The sequence below is a fragment of the Sturnira hondurensis genome, unplaced genomic scaffold (genome assembly GCF_014824575.4).
Source record: "Sturnira hondurensis isolate 20B ecotype Veracruz unplaced genomic scaffold, ASM1482457v3 Scaffold0012467, whole genome shotgun sequence".
NCBI classification, from domain to species: domain Eukaryota; kingdom Metazoa; phylum Chordata; class Mammalia; order Chiroptera; family Phyllostomidae; genus Sturnira; species Sturnira hondurensis.
Genome location: NW_028085098.1, coordinates 1584727 through 1606624, shown reverse-complemented (window position 1 = coordinate 1606624; position 21898 = coordinate 1584727). Strand labels below are relative to the sequence as shown.

Below are 21898 nucleotides of genomic sequence, written 5' to 3'. Positions count from 1 at the left end.
TTACAATAGCCAACATTTAGATGCAGCCCAAGTGCCCATCAGTAGATGAGTGGATAAAAAAGCTGTAGTACATTTACACAATGGAATATTACTCAGCCATAAGAACAAGGAAATCTTGCCCTTTGTCACAGCATGGATGGATCTTGAGAGCATTATACTAAGGAAATAAGCCAGTCAGGGAAAGACAAATGCCATCTGATTTCACTCATATGTGGAATCAAAAGAACAAAATGAACTAACAAGAAAACAATGGAGAGAGCAAGTCATAGAGAGCAGGCCGACACCTGAGTGTGGTAGCCAGGACTGGGTGGCATTGTGGAGGGGTTGAACAAAATTTTTTTAAAAAGACAAAATTCATGGACATGCAAAACAGTGTGGATAAACAGTATCGGGGTATGGGGTGGAGGGAGGTAAAAGAGAGTCTAAGTGGGATAAATGGTGGTGGGCAGAGCCTTGATGTGGGGTGGTAAACAAACAATACAGGGTACAGATGATTTGTTGTAGCATTGTGCACCTGAAACCTGGTGTATAATCAGAATTATACACCAATAAATTCAATACAAATAAACAAGCAAACAAATAAATACATGAATAAGTAAAGGTAATTTGTTGTATAAGTCAATTTCTCTTCTTGCTCCTTGCCTGCTCTCTGGTATAGAACAGTGAAGACACTCAAAATCTTATTAATTTTTATATATTCAGAGAGCAAAAAAATGTAAAAAAAGACAATGAAGGAAAACAATTACTAGTAGCTCCTGTAGCACAAAATTATCATATCATCTTTCAATGAATTTTGAACACTTAAATTCATTTCAAAGCATATTATGTTTAATTTTTAATTTAATTTTCCTTGAATTATCTTTCTTATTCATAAAAATTCTTCTCTATATTTTAATGTGGTAGTGGATAAGATCTAATATTCTCTTCATATGACATGTAAAAACTAAAAATGTTTTATTTATGTTATTTATGAAGTGATAAAAATGTTGCTAAGAAAAAAATTAAAATTAAATACAGCTGAAACATACTTTGGGATGTAATGGATGAATATAGAAGTTAAAATCTGAGACTTCCGGCCAAGATAGAGGCGTAGGTGGAAACACTGTGCCTCCTCGCACAAGTTTAAAGACAACAAAGTTTTAGTCCAAAAACGCAACCAACACACAGAAAATTGAACTGTACAAATGTTTGACAACAAACCATTCATCCAGACTGGTAAGAGGGGCAGAGTCAACGGCTGGCAAAGAGGGGTCTCGCAGAAAAAAGTGGCTGGACAGACCCAGATGCAGGCAGTGGTTGGCAGATCCCAGGTGTGGGGTGGCAATGGGTGAACCCAGTGAGGGCATAAGGCAGCTGGCTGACCGCGGTCACACATTCATGCGCAGATAAACCAGGTGAAGGAGTGCACAGTGAGACAGACCACGCAAACCAGGGCCCCAGTGACAGGAAATAAAGCCTAAAAGCACCAATTGGAAAAACTTACGGGGTCGAGGTGCCGAGAGAAGCTCCCAGGCTCACAAAGAGTTTGTTGGAGAGACCCACAGGGTCCTGGAGGGTGCACAGGCCCACACACCCAGAAGCCAGCACCGAGGGGGGCTGCTTTGCTTGCAGGAAGCAGCAGAGGTGACTGAAATCCTAGAGAGAGCAGAAAAAATCGCCATTGCCCCACTCGGACCCCGCCCCCCAACACAGCATCACAACCCAGCAACTGGGTTGCCCCGCCCTGGTGAACACCTAGGGCTCCGCCCCTCATACTTAACAGGCATGAACAGACCAAAACATTATGGCTCCAGAAGAACAACTCAAAGCCCCAGAGCCAATACTTCTAAGTGACCAAGAGATAGCCAACCTATCAGATGCACAGTTCAAAATACTGGTGATCAGGATGCTCACAGAACTGGTTGATTTTAGTCACAAATTAGAGGAACAAATGAAGGCTAAACCAAGTGAAATGAAGGGAAATGCACAGGAAATCAATAGTGATGGAAAGGCAACTGGGACTCAAATCGAAGGAGTGGACCAGAAGGAAGAAAAATATGACCAAACAGAAAAGAATGAAGAAACAAGAATTCAAAAAAAATGGGGAGAGGCTTAGGAACCTGCAGGACATCTTTAAATGTTCCAACATCCAAATTATAGGGGTACCAGAAGGAAAAGAGGAAGAGCAACAAGTGAAAAACTTATCTGAACAAATAATAAAGGAGAACTTCCCCAATCTGGCAAAGGAAATAGATTTCCAGGAAATCCAGGAAGCTCAGAGAGTCCCAAAGAAGTTGGACCCAAGAAGGAACACACCAAGGCACATCATAACATTAGCCAAGATGAAAATGAAGGAGAGAATCCTAGAAGCAGCAAGAGATAAGGAGATAGTCAGCGACAAAGGAGTTCCCATTAGACTGTCAGCTGATTTCTCCAAAGAGATCTTACAGGCAAGAAGGGGATGGAAAGAAGTATTCCAAGTCATGAAATCCAAAGATCTACAGCCAAGATTGCTCTATCCAGCAAAGCTTTCATTTAGAATGGAAGGACAGATAAAGTGCTTCCAAGATAAGGTCAAGTTCAAGGAGTTCATCATCACCAAGCCCTTATTCTATGAAATGTTAAAGGGACTTATCTAAGAAAAAGAAGATAAAAATATGAACAGTGAAAGGACAGCAAACTCACAGTTATTAACAACCACACCTAAAACAAAAGCAAACCAAGAGGACAGCTAGATCAGGAGTGGAACCATAGAAATGGAGATCACAAGGATGGTTAGCAACAGGGGAGTGGGAGGAGGAGAAGCGGGGAGAAGGTACAGAGAATAAGCGGCATGGATGGTAGGTAGAAAATAGACAGGGAGGAGGCCAAGAATAGTATGGGAAATATAGAATCTAAAGAACTTGTGACATAAACTAAAGAACTTGTGACATGGACATGAACTAAAGGGGGGGAATGGTGGGGGAGGGGGTGTGCAGGGTGGAGGGGAATGAAGGGGGGAAATGGGACAACTGCAATGGCATAATCAATAAAATATATTAAAAAGAAAAAAAGAAGAGGTTAAAATCTATTTGTTGCTAAGTTTTATAGTAATATTAAACATTTCTTTTTATATTTTACTTTCGTTCTGGTCTTCTGATTTTTCTAAAATATTCATGTTCCATTTTCTTTTGTAGAAATCATTTGAAAGAGTTGATAATAATATAAAATTTTGAAATTTTTAAAAATAAACTTATTTACTAAGTGTATTCATAAACAAATAAATAACAAAATGGTATATATAAGAAAATATGTCTTTAAAATAAGTTATAAAGTAAATTGATCATTTTTGTAGAAGAAAATATAATCTCTAATCTACAAAAGAAATTAAGTTTAAATCACAAGGTTTAATCTTAATGTTTCTAGTGACTTAATTTTAAAATAAATATACCTTGATTTTGTAAAATATAGCTTAAAATATTAAAAAAGAAAAGTAACTATAAAATGAACACATAAACAAATTTTACAATAATACAACTACAATAATTATAAAAATACAAGCCAATATCTACTTCTGGACAACATGGAGTACATTTCATCTGAAGCTAGTTCCAAAAATTATTTTTTACCCATTCAGAGTCCAACAGTCTCTTTGGGTCTTGAAGAGAGAGAGCTGGGAGTCTGAGAAGGCCAAGCAGGTAGAGTATGCAGAATAGGATACCAGAGAGGAGAAAACTGAAGAGAGAGAGGTTTTGAAAGCTGCAAAGGGTTAAGTCTCCAACTGAGTAATGATCAGCATATACATGTGATAAAACTACCCAATGTCAGAAAAGGTCCAGAAACGATCAAAGAGAACAATTACTAGAGCTCACACAGGGCCAAAAAGTTAGTGTTCCCAATGGTTAAAATGAAAAAAATCTCATAATTCACAGATATTGCCTCAGTAATGGTTTAAAAAAAAAAACCAAACCTCTACAGTTTGCTCTTGTCCGAACTACAAAAACTTAAAGGAAGTCTCAAAAAAAATCAACTGGTTTCAAAGTAATTTTACCCAAGAACAAAGCTCAACACTGTTTATAGAAATATGAAAATATCCAGTATCCAACAATCTAAAATTGAAATGTCTCACAAAAAAATTAAAAATTATCAGGAAAATAAAGAAGCAGGAAAATACAAAACATTGTAAGAAGATAAGTCACTCAATGGAAACACACAGGATTGACACAGATGATACAAAGTAGGAAAAATTGGGACAGTTTACTTGCAGCCCATTTAAACAAAGATTAGGAGAAAAGGATATTAAGGCACTTATAACCACACTCATATGCACAAACTGTAAAGAAAAAATGGGCATGTAAGAGACATGGGAACTATTCTAAAAAATAAAACTGAGTGTCTAGAGAAAAAAATACAAAGCAGAAATGAAAAATACACTGGACTGAATTAATAGCAGATTACACACTGAAGAAGAGTTTGATGCATTTAAAAACAACACAATAAAAGTGTCCAAAATAAGGGAAGAGAAAAAAATATTTGAGGTAGTAATAGCCAAAAATTTGTAAATTTGCTGAAGACTAGGAAGTCACAGATCCAAGAAGCTCAACAAAGGGAGGAGGAAGTGGAGGAGAAGGTGGCAGCAATTACTCTAAGGAATATCATAATCAAACTGCTGGAAATCAGAGATAAAGAGAAAATATTAAAAGCAGCCAGGGACTTCAACCTACAGCCAACACAGAGTAATAGTGACAGCACCTTTCAAGACACTAAGGCAACAAAGGACAGTGAAAGAAATCATAGGTAAGCCCTATGGCTTCCCCCACCAATTGCCTGGAGAGTTTTCAGGCCATGAGAATTAGGAATCTGCAGAACCTAGAAGAAATCCAGAGGTGTGGAGACTAAGCAGAGAATCTGGAGTGGTCAAGACAATAAGAGTTCACAGGACAGAATACCATAAATGAAAAAAAAATGCACAGAGAGAAAACTGCATAGATCTGCACATAGTCACACTAGAGGAATTACCCTAAGTACTAATCAGTGAAAAAGTGCAAGAGAATTATTTGAGGCCAGGAAAAAGACCACCAGAAAGGATGGTGAAGAAACAGTGCCTGGAGCTCCCAAAAGACCAAGAATAGTGCCTGTTTGGGCCATGTAGACTGGAAAAACTCATGATTCATCAGGCAATTGGGAGACAATTCACCATGGGCCTCCCAATGTGACCAGAGGCAATTCTGTTCCTGAATAAACTTTCAAGGACATTTGTATGGCACAGAGGATGGAGATTATGTCTCCATCCAAGACAGAGGGCAGACATATTTGCTGTCCAGGACACTAAAGGCTCCCTCTGGGGCAAAAGGTTGAACAAATCTGTTTGCAACCCATTTAAAAGATTCCCTAAGCTTAGGTCCTTAAGCTAGGAATCAAATCTACTGCACTCACAGTATCCAATGAGGCTGCCAGCATCGTCACCACGGGACTTGGGAATATAAGGAAAATCCGTGAATATGAAACACATGCTTCCTGATGTGCAGGGAGAAAGAAATTCTTATTGTAATAAAATCTTACATCTAAACTTGCTAATTTGTTACCTTCCAAATAGGATAAAAGCTCAGACCTGTGAGAATTCTTGACAGGGTATTGAGTAGATCACAGGCCTTGGACCAGTAAAAGAGAACATTAGCTTTAGACTAAACACAATTCTAAACTCACCTAAAAAAAATTGACACACCGACTGATAAACAAATTACACCAAAAATCTCTAAAGACATAAAGGTTCTGAATAACACTATCAACCAACTTGATCTGACATTCACAGAACACTTCATCCAACAACTATATAATTCATATTCAAAAAGACTAAGCAAAATGATATTAAAAAACAGTACATGGTATACTCACAAAGATAATTCATATGCTGGACCATAAAAAAAAACTCAATAAACTTAAAAGGACTGAAATCATCAGAGTAAAATAATCTTCTTATATCCAAATAGATTTAAGTCAGAATCAATAACAAGAAGATACTGAGATAAACCTCAAATATCTAGGAATGAAAGAAATAGCACACTTCTAAATAATTCACATAGGTCAAAATAAAATCACAAGTAAAATTAGAAAATATTTGGAAGTAAATGAAACTGAAAATACAAAATATGTATCAAAATATGTGGAATGCAACTACAGCAGTGATTCAAGGGAACCACTTTACAACTTTAAGTGCTTATATTAAAAAAGAAAAAAAGATCTAAATTCAGTGATCTAAGGTTCCACTTCATGAAGTTAGAAAAAGTAGAGCAAAGTAAACCAAAAGGAAGAAAATAAAAAAGAACAGATAATAACAAAACAGAAAACAGACAGTAAAAAAAAAATAACTGCATTAAAGGCTGCTTCTTCAAATATACTTGATATCAAATCATGAATCTGATAAGAAATTTGTACCCAAAAATACATTTGAAAACTCCTAAAACTCAAGCAAAAACTGAACCCAATTCTAAAATGAGCAAAGGACATAAACACGCAGTTCTCCAAAGATAAACAAATGATCAAGAGCCCAATAAAAGATGCTCAATATCACAAATCATTAGGGAAATGCAAATAAAAACCACAGTGAGATACCATTCACACCCATTAGGGTGGCTATTAAAAATGGCCATTTAAGAAAAAAGGAAAATAACAAGTGTTGACAAGGACATGGAGAAATTGGAACCCTTGTGCTTTGCTGGTGGGAAAGTGAAATGGCACATGTGAAATAAAAGAATATATATTGGCCTCTGCTCCAGGTTCCTGGCACAGAACTTCTAGTGATAAAAACACTAGGAGCATCTTTTATTCTAATATTTGTCTTTGACCCTGTCCCTGACACAGAGCTCCTACAAGTGTGGACTTGTAAATTCCTGAGTGGTAAGTGCACTAGGAACATCTTTTGTTCTAAAAAGGTGATCCTAAGTGAGATGCTGGATGACTCCTGGATGGGAACTGATCTCCAGAAAGAACAAGCCATGATTTAATTGAAATTTTCAGCACCCCATCCCAGCTTGTCCAGAGAGGGAAAAGGGCTGGAAATAGAGTTTATAATTGATCACATCTACGTGAGGAAACATCCTCAAAATTCCAAAAGGTCAGGGAGCTTCCAAGTTGGTGAGCACACCCAAACAGGAAGGGTGACACACCACAATTCCACAAGGTCAGAAGCCCTTGCACCAGGACGCTGCAGACCTTGCCCTATGTCTTTTCATTGGACTGTTCATCTGTATCCTTTACCATATCCCTTAATAAACTGCTAAACATAAGTATTTCCCTGAGTTACAGAGTTCGGTGACCTGCCCTAGTGAACTAATAGAACCTTAGGAGTGGGGCCATGGGAACCTATGATCTATAGCAAAAGTACAGATGACAACCTGAGCTTGCAACTGGCACCTTAGGGCTTGTGGGACTGACTCCTTAATTTATGGAATCTGATGCTATCTATGGATGGACATTGTCAGAACTGAGTTGAATTCTTGAACACCTAGCTGGTGCCAAAGATAATTGTTTAATGTAGAAAAAAAACCCTTCACACATTTGGTGACCAGAAATGTTTGAAGTGAGGTGTTCCATGTGAGTAGTAAAGAAGACTCACAGGGAAAAAAACCACAGTAGAAAAGACTTGGGTTCCCCTTACATAGACAGGAAAAAGCTGAGTTTTTTCCTTTCTAGTACAACCGTCATGGAAGACAATATGGTAGTTACTAAAAAATTGAAAATAGAATTATTATACAATTCAGTAATTCCACTTCTGGGTATAATCCCCAAATAACTAAAATCAGGAACTCAAACTGGTATTTATATACTCATATTTATTTCAGCATAATTCATAACAGAAATAGGGAAAACGCCCAAAAGCCCATGAATGAGTGAATAAGCAAATATATGGCATTTAGGGGGAAGAGGAGCTGGGCATTATTGCTTAACGGGTGAAGTTCCAGCTTGGGATGATAAAATAGCTCTAGAGATGAATAATGGTGATTACTGCATAAAATGTGAATGTACATAGTGCCACTAAATTGTATACCTAAAACTTGTTAAAGTGGTACATTTTATGCTATATACATGTTGCCACAAACTGCCAAAAAACAAAAAAGCTGGTTCTTTGAAAAAAATCAACAAAATAACTAGCCCCTAGCTATTGGAAAATAATCATTACTATTGGGCACAAAAGGGGGTATCACGTTCACCAAAGATTCTACAGACATTAAAAGCATCGTAAGAGAATTCTGCAACTAACTTCACACCAACAAATTTAACAATGTAGATGAAAGGACAAATTTCTTGGCAAATGCAACTTGCCAAAATCAACATAAGGGGTAAACAGAAAAACCTGAAAACTCCCTGTTGTCTATAGAACCTAATTTTGTTACTAAACACCTTCCCCAAAATGAAACTCCAAGCCTAGATAACTTCACTGACGAACTGTATCAAATATTTAAAGGTGAACAATATGAAACATTTAAGGGGGGAAAAATGAAAAAAAAACAACAAATATACACAAACTTCAACAAAGAATGTATATGGATATCAAATAGCAAATGAAGATTCTCAACATTATTAGTCATTGGGAAGATGCAAATTAAAACCTTCGATAAGATACTACACACTTATTAATATTCTTAAAGTCCAAACCTGATTATATCAATGCTAGCAAGGATATGAAGCAAATGAAACTCTCATACATCGCTGATGGGAAATGCAAAAACAGTACAACTACTTTGATAAACAATTTGGCATTTTTCTATACAGCTAAGCAAAGATTTACCACCGATCCAGCAATACCACTCCAACATGGGATTTTAAAACTATTACAAACAACACTTAAGCAAATCCCTAGAAAACCATGATAGTTCAATGAAATTTCATACCATTATAATTAAAATATATCAGAATCTATGGGATGCCACAGTGCCCAGAGAAAAGTTCATAACACTGAATACTTCTATGAACAAAAAAAGAAAACAACAGAAATGAATCAAGACAACTCAGGCAACACCAGAGGCACCGTGGTGTGAGAGCGCCCCTCAGTTTCTCCCCTTGAAGTTTCAGCGATGTGAACAGCAGCTATAACCCACCAAAGGAATCCCTCTTCAGGGTGTTGACCCAAAAAACTTGAAAACATTTATTTACAAAGATATATGCACCCCTACATTCACTGCTTTATTCACAATGCCCAAGACAGGAAAACCAACCTAAAGGTCCTTCAATAGATGATTGGGTAAAGAAAATGTGGGACATGTATATAATGGAATACTACTCAACCACAAGAAGATGAAATACTGCCATTTGTGACAACATGGATAGATCTTGACAGTATCATGCTAAAAATAAGTCCTACAGAAAAAGTTAAGAACCATATGATCATTCATATGCAGGATATAAAACTGAAAGCATGTGCCTGCAAACCAGATGATCGCGATTCCCAGTCAGGGCACATGCCTGGGTTGCAGGCCAGTTCCCGGCAGGGGCCAGTTCCCAGCAGGGGATGCATGAGAAGCAACCATACATTGATGTTTCTCTTCCTCTCTCCTTCCCTTCCCCTCTAAAGATAAATAAATAAAATATTTAAAAAAAACTGAAAGCAACAAATGAACAAAACAAAGAAAAATCTAAAACTCACAGACACAACAATATGCTGGTTACAGGAGGAAAAGGGGATGGAGGGACAGTACAGGGAAAAGGGAGTCAAACATATGGTGATAGAAAAAAGATCTGACTTTGGGTGGTGGGCACACAATACAATATACAGACAATGTATCACACATAGAATTGTACACTTGAAACCTATATAATCTTATTAGCCAATGTCACCCCAATAAATTTAATTTTAAAAGACAACTCAGAAAGTCAGAAAAAATAAATACAGATTAAAGCAGAAATGAGTCAGAAAAATTTAAAAATAAATGATTTTCAAAGACAACTAATAAATTAGGTAAACCATTAGCTAATCTATCACAACAGTAAATATATGACATAAATATGAAGGCAAAATAATCACAGAAACAGGATGCATAAATAAATTTTAAAATTGGATCAAACAGAAAATATTTTAAAATAATGTAATTTACCAAGATTGACTATAAAAGAAAAAAATTTTAGTCTAAAATTGATTCCAAAGAGGAAAAAGAAAATATCAAAAAAGTATCACCACAAAAAGCAACATACTGAGATGGAAGCAAAGGGAGCTATACCAAACTTTTAAAGAACAGATTACTCCAGAGAAGTGTGGAGGAAAAAGGAAAAATTGCAATTTCCAACACTAATATATGTAATTATCTGTATATAGTTATATATTAAAAAATACAGCAGACCAATCTCACTTATGACTGTCCCAAATAAAATATTAGCAAATAAAATCAGCAGAATATTTAAATAATAATACATCATTGTCATATGGAATACATACTACAAATAAATGCAAAGATGGTTATATGTGAGAAAAAATAAAAATAAAATATCAGAAAAAATATCATCTATTCAATCTCCATAAATGCTTAGAAAACATTTGATAAAACTCAATTACCATGTTTGAAAATAACACTAAATAAATAAGGATAGATGTAAACTTCCTTGCTCTTTCTAACTCACTCCTAAAACTATCAATAGAATCGTACTTCATGTGGAAGTCATCTCCACTCTGTCAGTAAAAAAACAAGGACAGATATTCTCACAAACATTATTTAATATTATATTGTATTTTCCAGCCCATCTAATTAGAAAAGAGAAATCAGTAAGAGATAAAATAATTAGCAGGGTATAAATAAAACTATTACTACTTGGAGGAGTTATAGTTATTACCTGGAAAACCCACGTAATTCAATAAAACAAAAATTACCTGCAACAGTAAATTTGCAAGACCTTTATAAAGAAAATTTTACAGAATGACAACAGATACCTGAACAATGGAAAGACACATTCAGGTTTTAGGACAGGATCATCAACATCTTAAAGATGTCAATATTCCCTTAATCTAATTTATAAATTTAACTTGATGCCATAAAAATTTCAATTGTATTTTTTTCTAACAAGACATTAAAATTAATCCAAAAATTCAAATAGGGATATTTATTTTAAGAACCAGGAAAATTCTGTTAAAGAGAAGCAATGAGAAGATGGGGCAGGGGACAAGTACTACCAAACACTGAAACACAGGGGTTTACAGGCACAACTATAAAGGGCATATGGACAAAAACAAGGGGGGTGGAATCAGGGGAGGGGGGTGGGGATGGCTGGGGTGGTAGGGAGAGGTGGGGGGAAAAGGCAGAAAACTGTACTTGAAGCCCTGGCTGGTGTGGCTCAGTGGATTGAGTGCAGGCCTGTGAACCACACAATCGCAGTTCGATTCCCAGTCAGGGCACACGCCTAGGTTGCAAGCCAGTTCCCAGTGGGGGATGCACGAGAGGCAACCATACATTGATATTTCTCTCCATCTCTCCTTCCCTTCCCCTCTAAAGATAAATAAATAAAATATTTTTTTAAAAACTTAAAAAAAAAGAAAACTGTATTTGAAAAATAACAAAATTCAAAAGTATTTAATAAAAACACATATTCATATTGTAAAATCTCAAAGGAGACCGGCAAATACATAAGACAAACAAGTTAAATAAAACTTAAGGTCCAAAAATAAATTCAAATACGTATGTAAATTTAGCACATTTAGCATCTCATATCAGCAGAAAAAAATAAATGATGGTGGGACAAATGGGTAGTGATCTGGAAAAAAAACATTGGATCCATAGTCCATACATTATACCAGGAAAAAACCTAAAGAAATCAAAGATATAAATGTGAAATAAACCCATAGATGTTCTAGAAGAAAACACGTGGAAATTAATTTAAAACCTTAAGAAAAATACCTTTCTAATTATGGCTCAAAAATCCAGAAGTCATAAAAGAATAAAATAAATAAATTTGTCTAAATAAAATATAATCATTGTCTGTGTGGCAAAAAATCATAATTAAAATTTAAATGACAAACTGGGAAATATATTCCCAATGTATATCATATACAAAGCGCTAATTTCCCTAACATATGAAAAGCTTCTATAAATCAGTAAAAAAGACAGCAACCCAATTTTTAAGTGTGCAAAAGAAAGCAACAGTTCACATTTAAAAAAATACAAATGAATTTTAAGCATATGTAAAAATGCTAAACTACACTCATAAAATTAAAACCATACTAAAATACTAGTTTTACCTATCACATTGGCAAAGATCAAAAACAGTAACTATGATGGTAAGGATGGGAGAAAAAGGCAAAATTGTCTATTTCTAATATGCTAATCAGTTGATACAATCTCTGAAGCCCTAGGGCTAACACAGTTGGTATACAGTTGGTATTTAATAAATATTTTTTAGAGCCCTGGCTGGCGTAGCTCAGTGGATTGAGCACGAGCCTGCGAACCAGAGGATCGCGGTTCAATTCCCAGTCAGGGCACATGCCTGGGTTGCAGGCTGGTTCCCTGCAGGCCAACTCCCAGCAGGGGACACACGAAAGGCAACCATACATTGATGTTTCTCTCCCTCTCTCCTTCCCCTCTAAAGATAAATAATAAAATAAATAAATAATTAAAAAAGATATATATATTTTAGTAAATTATATTAATTTAATTTTAATTAATGAGTAAGTAAACAAATGAATAAATGAACTTACACAGGAAGAAACTGAGAGGCACAGATAGATTCAGTGAAGAAAATAATAAGGCAAGATCTACACCAGGCTCTTCCATAATAAATGTTCCCTAAAGTCACCTGCATATCTAATACCAACCTGAATGTTATACTACAGCAGATAGAAATTTTAATTTCTGTAACATTTTAATTGGTAATAAAATGGCCAAATTGTGTCACTATTCAAATTCACTACTGAAACTAAAAAAGGTCTACATTATATTTTGTAAGTATTCTTTTCTAACTTTTTCAGAGTTTGATTACATTCTATATCATACAAATGTTTCATAATTTATAGTTATCATTAACAGTCACAAGTGTTTAACAATAAAAATACACATGAATTTAAGAAGTTCTGTTCTCTAATTCAATGTAACATCTTAAAATAAAATTATTAATCTTTCTTGTATGATATCAGATCCTGGGTTTTTCGTAAGTTACTCTTTCTTTTATGATATCAGACCTTGAATATTTCATATTTCATCAGACCAGAAATATTTGCAGATTTCTGCAGTTAAATCTTTCAAATGGCATTTCCAGGCAATAAGTGTATTTCCAAAACTAACAAAACACAGTAGATTTTTGGTAATAAAGGATTTAACATTTGTGTATTTAGCTATCATCAACACATTTAAAATCCAATGTGTTAATGAAAACCATAATGATCTACCACTCCACATCCATTAGGATGGCTAGTGTTTAAAAGAAACAGCAAGTGTTGGTGAACATGTACAGAAATTAGAACCCTTGTACATTGCTGGTGGGAATGTAAGACGGTGCAGCTGCTGTGGAAAACAGTTTAGCAGTTCTTCAGATGGTTAAACATAAAATTACTATATGATCCAGCAATTCTACTTCTGGGTATGTACCCAAAAGAATTGAAAGCAGGGACTCAAATACATATTGTACACCAATATTCATTCACAGTATTATTCACAGTTAACTAAAAGGTGGAAACAACCCAAACAAACAAATGAATGGATAAATAAATGTGGTATATACACACCAGAAAATATTGCTCAATCTTAAAAAGGAATGAAATTCTGATACATGCTGTAACATAGATAAGCCTTGTAGACATTATACTAAGTGAAATAAGTCACATAGATCCAAAAAGATAAATAATGTATGATTGCACTTACATGAAACACCTAAAATAGGCAAATTCATAGAGACAGAGAATACAATAGAGGTAATCAGGGGCTAGGGAGAGTGGGGAATGGGAAGTTATTATGTGATGGGTACAGATTCTATTTGGAATGATAAAAAAGTTCTGGAGATGGATAGTGGTGATGATGGCACAATAGTGTGAATGTAATTAATGCTAAATTATACACCTCAAAAAGATTAAAGCAGTAAATTTTGTTATGTATACTTTACCACAAAAAAGACAGGAAGAAATCTATTGTCTTTCTATCATATTAATTCAACATGTCCAAAACTGTACTTACTATTATGTCTCTACGCCAAACTTCAACCCCACTTCCCAAATCAAAGGTAGTCCTTAGAGAGTTAAGCTTATGTACCCTCTGTTTTCTCTCATTTCTTTAACTCCTAGATTTCATTTATTTCGAAGTTCCAGAAGTACATCCTTCACATTATTTGTGCTTTCTTCTGCCACTCAATAAATTGTTTTAGCCACGGAAAATAAGTTTTTATAACTTACAAAATTTCTAAACTTAAACCAATATAGCAGAAGTTTACCTACATTAGTTTACCTACATTCATTTATCTATATTCCTATATAAAATACGAATATATTAAGCTTTAATAAAAATTAGTTTAAAATGTTCATTACTATAAAATTAACAACGAACCACTCAGACTACTAAATTCTAATCTTGATCAAATGATTGCTTGACATTTAAGAACATCATTATTTATACTATTTATTTACACTACTTTACATTAATCTTACAATGTCAATAATGAACATTTCACACCTTACCTTTTCATGATATTCCATGGCATCCAATTCACCTTGATTGAAAGTGAGACACCTTTTACGCTTCTAAAGAGTAAATTACATGTAAAAAATTATATTGCTATCACAATATTAATATTTTGAATTTTTTTCTTTACAACACTTTCCATATCATACATCTCAATCTTTAAGAATAACTGACTTACCAAGGTTAAAACCAGTGCAGAGGGTATGGAGAAAGGCTACAAAAGCTTTCCCAAATAATAATAATTATTATTACTTTTACTACAAATTTAATAGGTGATAAAAGGTCACCTCAGCCTTATCCACTATTAGTAAGAAATAGTACCAAATGATAAAATGTAGCACTGATATCCACGGAATACAAGAAAACTGTGAAAGTGTATAAACAGCCCAGTGTCATGGGTTGATGTATATGGTATAATTATTCTGTACTTTCTTTTCTGGAGAGAGGAACTATCATCCATGTACTATCACCAAAAACTTTTCCCAATGTATTCTTATTAGTTATTTATGACTGATTTGAAAGTCAGGTACAAATCAGATATATTAACACTATTCTGTATCTAGTAACTCCATAGCAAAAAACACGTAAGACGGTACAATACAGAGCACTTATTGCTGAAACCTCAGTGCTTAACTTGGTGGCAAACTCCTAGCACACTAACAATAAATGTTTTTGGCTGAATAAATAAATGAACTTAAGGTTAAGCTAACTGTGTAATTTGCCATACCATATCAGAAATAAGGTTAAGTTTGTCAAGATAACATACATTACATATGCTCATTTCTATTTTTCCATATTAAAATGAGAAGTTTACCCAATATGTGATACCTAAACATTAAAATACCTAATACTAAAACACCTAAACATTAAAAGATAATAATGTTCATACTTAGTAAAGTGTAAAGTCTTTTACTAGTGTTATTTACCCAAATTAGTAAGAATAATGATAAATTACCTACAAACTATACTGCTAAAAGTGCAGAAATATTCTTTTCTGTGCCTGACATATAGCAGATGACCAATAAACAATCGGTGAAATAGAAAAAATATGTACAAAATATCACAATATTAAAATTCTTTCAGGTACCTATCACAATATAATAAATTATCTCTATTACTTTCTTTATAGCTAATACTGTTAGCGAAGAATTAAAAATTACTCTGGCTATATTAAAGCCTTCTTATGCTTTATCCTTAATACTTAGTAAATCACAAGATATTTGAGACATTGGAATAATAAATTTCTTCAGTGTTTTCTGTAGAAATATAAAAATTTATTAAAACTCTCTACCTTCCTAAGAGTAGAAATGGAGATTTCTTTTTTAATACCATTCATTATATCTTCCTTTTCATTACTTTGGCATTCCTTGTGAACAGCTGAAATTATATGAGGTTTATTGATATCAAACAGTTCAGGTCGAAAAATGTATTTTTGCATGAACACTTCACAATTTCCCCTATCATCTTTCTCTTGCTTAGTGGAAGCAATAAATTTAGCAGAGGATCCAACAGACATAGAATCCACATCAAGAGACTCAAGGTGGACAGAAGTAGTGGGCTCATTTTTGCTGCAACAAGGCTCATGATGCTGGTGAACTTGATAGTTTATCTTGTTAATAAACGAAAGATGATCCAGTAACCATCCTGGTGACAGCTGATGCACCACTGACATTCTTTCCTTAAAAAAAAAAGAAAAAAGAAAAAAACCTGGGAATTAGAGATTAGATGTAAAACCCAACTTTCCAGATCAAGTTCTTAAATGCCCTGTATTTCAAAAAAATATACTTCATATACAAGGGTAGATTTATGTGCAAATAAACTTGACATGCACACATAAGATATTTTAATGTTCACGATACACAGCAGGTCTAAGGAAAATTACAATGTTTTCATATAAACTTTTAATTTCAGAGTTGATAATTCAAAACTTTCAGCCAACTTGGCCAAAGATCGTTAAAACATGATCTAATTTCTAGAACCCTGATTTGATCCTCCTGTCTTCCTGGGCCTGGCTTGGTACTTGGATCTAGCCACTAAGTATTCATCTTCCAAGTCGAAAAGTCACTGAATCCTTAATAAGTAAAAGTGTCCTGTCAAAGCAAATAATACTGTATTGCCTATGTGAATCCACCCTTTTTAATAAGATAAATCCACACAAGGTCACAATTTCCCTAGGAGTTGTCAACATGTCAGCTTTTTTTGTTTTCAAACTACATTTGTCATAGTAAATCAACCTATTCTCCAATATCATTGCTCTACTTAACCATTGGTACCAATGAAGTTCAATAAAGTGTAAAAGCAAAGCAAAATGCAATTTTAACAGCACATCAGAAGCATTAAGCCATAGCAAAACTGCAAGGTTACAGAGTCTAGACCGGTATTGGTTCTGAGCAATCCCCCTCCAACAACTAGGTTTTTCAGAACTTCCTAATCTTTTTTCAAAAGATGGTTTTCAGTTCTGGATATTGCTTTCTAAATCTAGTGTAGTGGGGCACTTCAAGACGGGGACAGACTAAGAAACACAGAAGTGACTAATACTTAAGCACAGTTAATACTAGTAGCATTTAGAGTCTAACTCCATGTTTTAGCATTATGACCATGATCAAGCTATTTGATCCCACTGAGTCACAATTTCATCATTTTTTATGACATCTCAGAAGGCAGATGAGAATTTAATGAGACGATCGACATGTAGTGCTGTGCAGTGCCTTACACAAAGCAATTCCTCAAATAAGTGCTATTGGTGATAGTAATTCTGATACTTAATCCTCCCTTCAGAATCGCCACTTGTGAGGAGGTCTTGTGGCTAGTGAGAGCTAGAGGTTTAGATACTCAGATGGGAGGAATGGCGTGCCCAAAATTACAACTCTTGGTTGGTACAAGATCCAGGTATCCCGACTTTGGCTCTAAGTTCTTCTTCCACCCCCACCACTCTCTAGGTATTAGTTAGGCAGTGCGTGTCTCTGAGTTCAAACTCAAGGAAACAGGAGTGTCCTATTTTAGCAAAGCTAACTGTGCTCACTGCACCTCTCTCTACTACTTCTCTGCTACACACCAACCCTACCACTACCACTTGGATTCGTCCTAGCTTCTCACAGTACACCACCAGTCCTGAGGACCGTAAAATCCTAGGGAGCAAATTCTGAGCCCGAACCTTGGCGTAGGCCACATCAGTGCGATCTTCGGAACCGACTACGCCCCAACTCAGCAATCACTATATCCTATCTCACCCGCTTCCCCTGTCAGAAAAGTGCATGTCGCCTTCTCAAACTTGCATCATGAAACGGCATCTACCTAAATAGAGATCAAGAAAGACCCCTCAGCCCAAATGAAAAAATTATCTTTTTCTAAGAGTCAACAGGCGTGGCCATGCTGCTGTACGGACAAGGCGTTTCCTGAGGATTTGGAGCAATCTGCCCACTCCCAACAACTTAGAGTGCGAGCGCCTTCAGAGATAAACTTAGGCGTCGGAGTTCACCTCACTTAGCAACCTTACAGAGTTCGGACACGGCTACGTACCCGGAAAGACTGTAGGGAGAAACACACGCAGATTTCCGGCTACGAGCAGCTCCCCGTAAGAAGTGCGCACGCGCAAGCAGGCGTAATGACGTCACAGAAGCGGAGATTTTAAAATTCTAACGGCGCTGGCGGGTAAACCTAGGAGTTGGTGTTTGGGCGGCTGCCGTTCTGTCTAGTGGTTGATTGCCCGGATTACGGAAATTCGGCTGGAAAAAGGTAAGTAATTACTGTGGGTTAATACTATGGCGGCGGTACTGGTGTGGAGGGAGAAAGCGAGAAGTGCCCGCAACTTAGAGGCGCTCAGGACCAACGTTTTAAGGTCTGGGCCGAATCTGAGAGGCGCTAGTTTCCCGGAATCCAGTAAATTTCTACAAGGGATAAGGGAAGGCCTAAGGGAGGCTGAAGGGAAGACAGAGGCCGAAGAGAAGGGAGACCAGAAAGGGGGAAGAATTGATTGGAGCAGGCATAGGAACTGTTTACTGTGTTTGAGGTCCTAGTGTAACACCCTAGTGTCCGTGTAAGTACATGTGGAAATCTTAATCTTAAATCTTAAGAATACATTTCAAGTATTGATTAGGATTGGGCATATGGGTTACAGTGGGAAAGTAGCAGAAGAATATATTGAAGAAGAAATAGGTGCTCAAACCAAGAAGGTGACAAGAAAATTCTGGGATGTTCTAAATTAAATTACAGCAGCCTAAGAGTGAGAGAAAGAGCAGGTAGCCTGTTGATAGCTATGGAACAGCTAACAAAAAACTGCTCAGATTCATGTATGTTTGTGGGAATTTAGGATTAACTTTCAGGAAAAGGTTATCCTGAAGAAACAATGAATTAGCTGCCTTTTTGTCTGAGGATGAAGATAATAGTTGGTGCTTAGTAGTCCGCCAGGAAAGATTTTTTAACACTGAATTCGTGAATGCAGGTCATAAGCATGAAGCGCAGTTCAGTGTCTACCGGTGGTGCCGGCCGCCTCTCTATGCAGGAGTTAAGATCCCAAGACTTCAATAAACAAGGCCTCTATACCCCTCAAAAGTAAGTACTTCATGCTTTATTGTCTTGGACAGAGAAATCTTTAAAGGTAGTTAATACAGAGCTAATAAGTGATGTGATGATGAATCTTGCCTGTTCTCAGTAGTAACCTAATTTGGGTCAATGAACCTAATTAGGTGTTGTGTTTTATCTCATTTGATCCTTAAATTCTCAACGTCATGTCTTTTGTAAGGCAACTCCTAAAATTAATTCCCGTCAGCACTCTTTATTTTTTTCCTCTTTTATTCTGGAGCTGCTTGTTTGAGCAGGCTCTGTGCAATAACCTTCAATTTACTAAGGTATATTCAACTAGCAAAGTTCTCAAAGGTATTTTTTGCCCTGATGATAAGCTGCAGTTTAGTAGCAGCCTACAGAACACTTCTCCAAAATATTTTCTCAAGGTTCTCTGAATAAAGAACTTACTATCATAAACTAGTTTTCTCTTATGAGTCATTTTCTTCCAATTAAGAGAGGGCTCTTAGTAAGCCACTGTAGGGCTGTATCAATCTTTCTCTAATACCAAGTGACTAGAAAAAAGTTCTGAAATAAAATTACAGCTTACAGTGGCCTGAGAGTGAGAGGAGAGACTGTTAACCTGTTAATAGCTGTGGGCCCACTCTGACAAAGTATTACTCACATTTCTGTATATCTTTTGGGATTAGGAATAATTTCCAGGTGGCTATTTTTGTGAATATCTGAAAGAGAGAATAGCCAGGTGTCGTAGGGCCTCTGCTTGATATTTACACATAAACTTTTCATTCTGTTGCCCACAGCTAATCCACAGAAGTGGACACTTCTTCCTTACCAACTCTACACCTATCCCACAGCTGGCTCCGCTTCAGCTTCTCCCCAGTTTTGTCTATAGCTAATGTAAATTTTTTCGGAACAATTTATAGCTCCGACTTTCCACCCCTACATTTGGTGTATAAAATGGCTTAACCCCGGTACATAAGACATGTCTTTTCACCTTGCCATGCTGCTGGAGGTTCAGACTTCATGCCCCAGGACCTGGTCTTTTTTGCTAACAGTGACCTAATCTTTTCTTTATAAAAAGACTTTCAGCCACAAAGTTAACATTTTTCATTTAACACAAGGTACAAGTTTTACTTGCTAACTGTTTCTAAATTACTTAGGTTTACATAGTATGGACCTCTGTCATTTTTAGAAATTTGAAATACTTATAGATGTTTTTCTGAAGTCAGAAAAATTATTTACGCTGTTGCATGTTCAAAAGATTTATTTTGAATTGTATTGGAAGCAAAAAAGGCTTCCAGTTGTCAATGTTTTAGGCTGTAATTCAGATAATTTATATTAAGTGTAATTGTGTTCTGCTATAGAGTAAGCCTAACAGTTATGATTGCTGCTGAAAGTTTTCATGGTTTTGAATTATTTTTATAGGTAATAGGGAAGATGTTTGGTTCTGACATATTTCCAAAAGTTTCCTGAACTAATATTTTTAAAAGGTTTCTTTACCTTCCTTTTTTTAAAGCAAAGAGAAACCAGCCTTTGGAAAATTGAACATAAACAAACCCACATCTGAAAGAAAAGTCTCTGTATTTGGTAAAAGGTAATGATCTTTTTTATTAGTTCTAATGAAGAGATTCTTTTTTTTTTAAAGATTTTGTATTTTTATTTTATTTTTTTAAAGATTTTATTTATTTATATATCTTTAGAGGGGAAGGAGAGAAACATCAATGTATGGTTGCCTTTTGTGTGTCCCCTGCTGGTAGGTAGCCTGCAAGGAACCGGCCTGCAACCCAGAAATGTGCCCTGACTGGGAGTTGAACCGCGATCGTCTGGTTCGCAGGCCCTCGCTCAATCCACTGAGCTACGCCAGCCAGGGCTAATGAAGAGATTCTTAAAGCCATGAGTTGGGCTAAGTGCTGTCCGTGTACAAAAAATTAAAGCATAGCCCCTTTCAAGAGAAAGCTTTAATCTAGTTCTCCTCTGTTTAAATGGTTAAATGGTTATATCTGCTTTAGATGATGCTAGAGACCTATCAGCACAGTCAGACTATTTCATTGTTACCAGTAAATAGTCCATTAAAAATTCTATACCAGATACTATGGAATCATAGCATTTAAAATTAAGAGGAACCGTCATCTAGTTCAATATTTTAGTTCCAGACTTTTTTATGCACTGAAATATTAAGGACTCCAAAGAGCTTTTATTTTTGTGGTCTGTATTAATTACCATATTAGAAATCAAAACTGAGAAAACTTTAAAACATGTATTCACTGAATTTAAAATAACACATTATATGTTAACATAAATAACATGCTTTTGATTTTAAAAATTTCAAAACAAAACTTTCAATAAGAAGAGTATTTTATGTTTTGGCAAATCTCATCAATGTCTGGCTTAATAGAAAATAGCTAAATAGAAGATATTCTCATATCTGCTTCTGCATTTAATCTCTTACAGTGTCACATATCATATAGCCAGCCTCTCAAATACTCTACTGTAAATTTGTGAGGGAAAGGGGCAAATAACATCTTAGTTTTTTTATGAAAATAGTTTTGACTTCTCATGTCTCTGGATTACACTTTGAGAACCGTTGTCTAGAGTAGATTATTGGTTGCCTGACCTGGAGGTGGAGCAGGATTGACTAGTAAGAAGTATAAGAGTTTGGGGATGATAAAAATCTTCAATCTTATTGTGGTAGAGATTACAAAAGTGTATACATTGTTAAACCTCATTAAACTGAACATTTTATTCTAAACAAATTGCACCTCAATAAAGTTGTT

The 21898-nt window shown here is 35.6% G+C and overlaps 2 protein-coding genes across 5 annotated transcripts in view; one reads left to right on the top strand and one right to left on the bottom strand.

Moving 5' to 3' along the window:
* Nucleotides 1-18172, bottom strand: part of METTL4 (methyltransferase 4, N6-adenosine) — a 53990-nt gene extending 35818 nt beyond the window's left edge. Inside the window, exons 1-3 of one of the 3 annotated variants that reach the window (XM_037060714.1) lie at nt 18123-18172; nt 15895-16281; nt 14600-14662 (exon numbers count right to left, since the gene is read on the bottom strand). In XM_037060714.1, the coding sequence (XP_036916609.1) occupies nt 14600-14662; nt 15895-16275 (444 nt within the window). In that variant the 5' untranslated portion in view covers nt 16276-16281; nt 18123-18172. Of the gene's footprint in view, nt 1-14599; nt 14663-15894; nt 16282-17757; nt 17836-17897 lie in introns of those variants that run through there. The other 2 variants (XM_037060713.1, XM_037060715.1) reach the window with 2 other exon arrangements.
* Nucleotides 18173-18229: 57 nt separating this feature from the next.
* NDC80 (NDC80 kinetochore complex component) overlaps nt 18230-21898 on the top strand; it is a 43330-nt gene continuing 39661 nt past the window's right edge. The window contains exons 1-3 of one of the 2 annotated variants that reach the window (XM_037060711.1): nt 18230-18338; nt 19045-19154; nt 20641-20718. In XM_037060711.1, the coding sequence (XP_036916606.1) occupies nt 19054-19154; nt 20641-20718 (179 nt within the window). In that variant the 5' untranslated portion in view covers nt 18230-18338; nt 19045-19053. Of the gene's footprint in view, nt 18339-18377; nt 18483-19044; nt 19155-20640; nt 20719-21898 lie in introns of those variants that run through there. The other variant, XM_037060712.1, reaches the window with a different exon arrangement.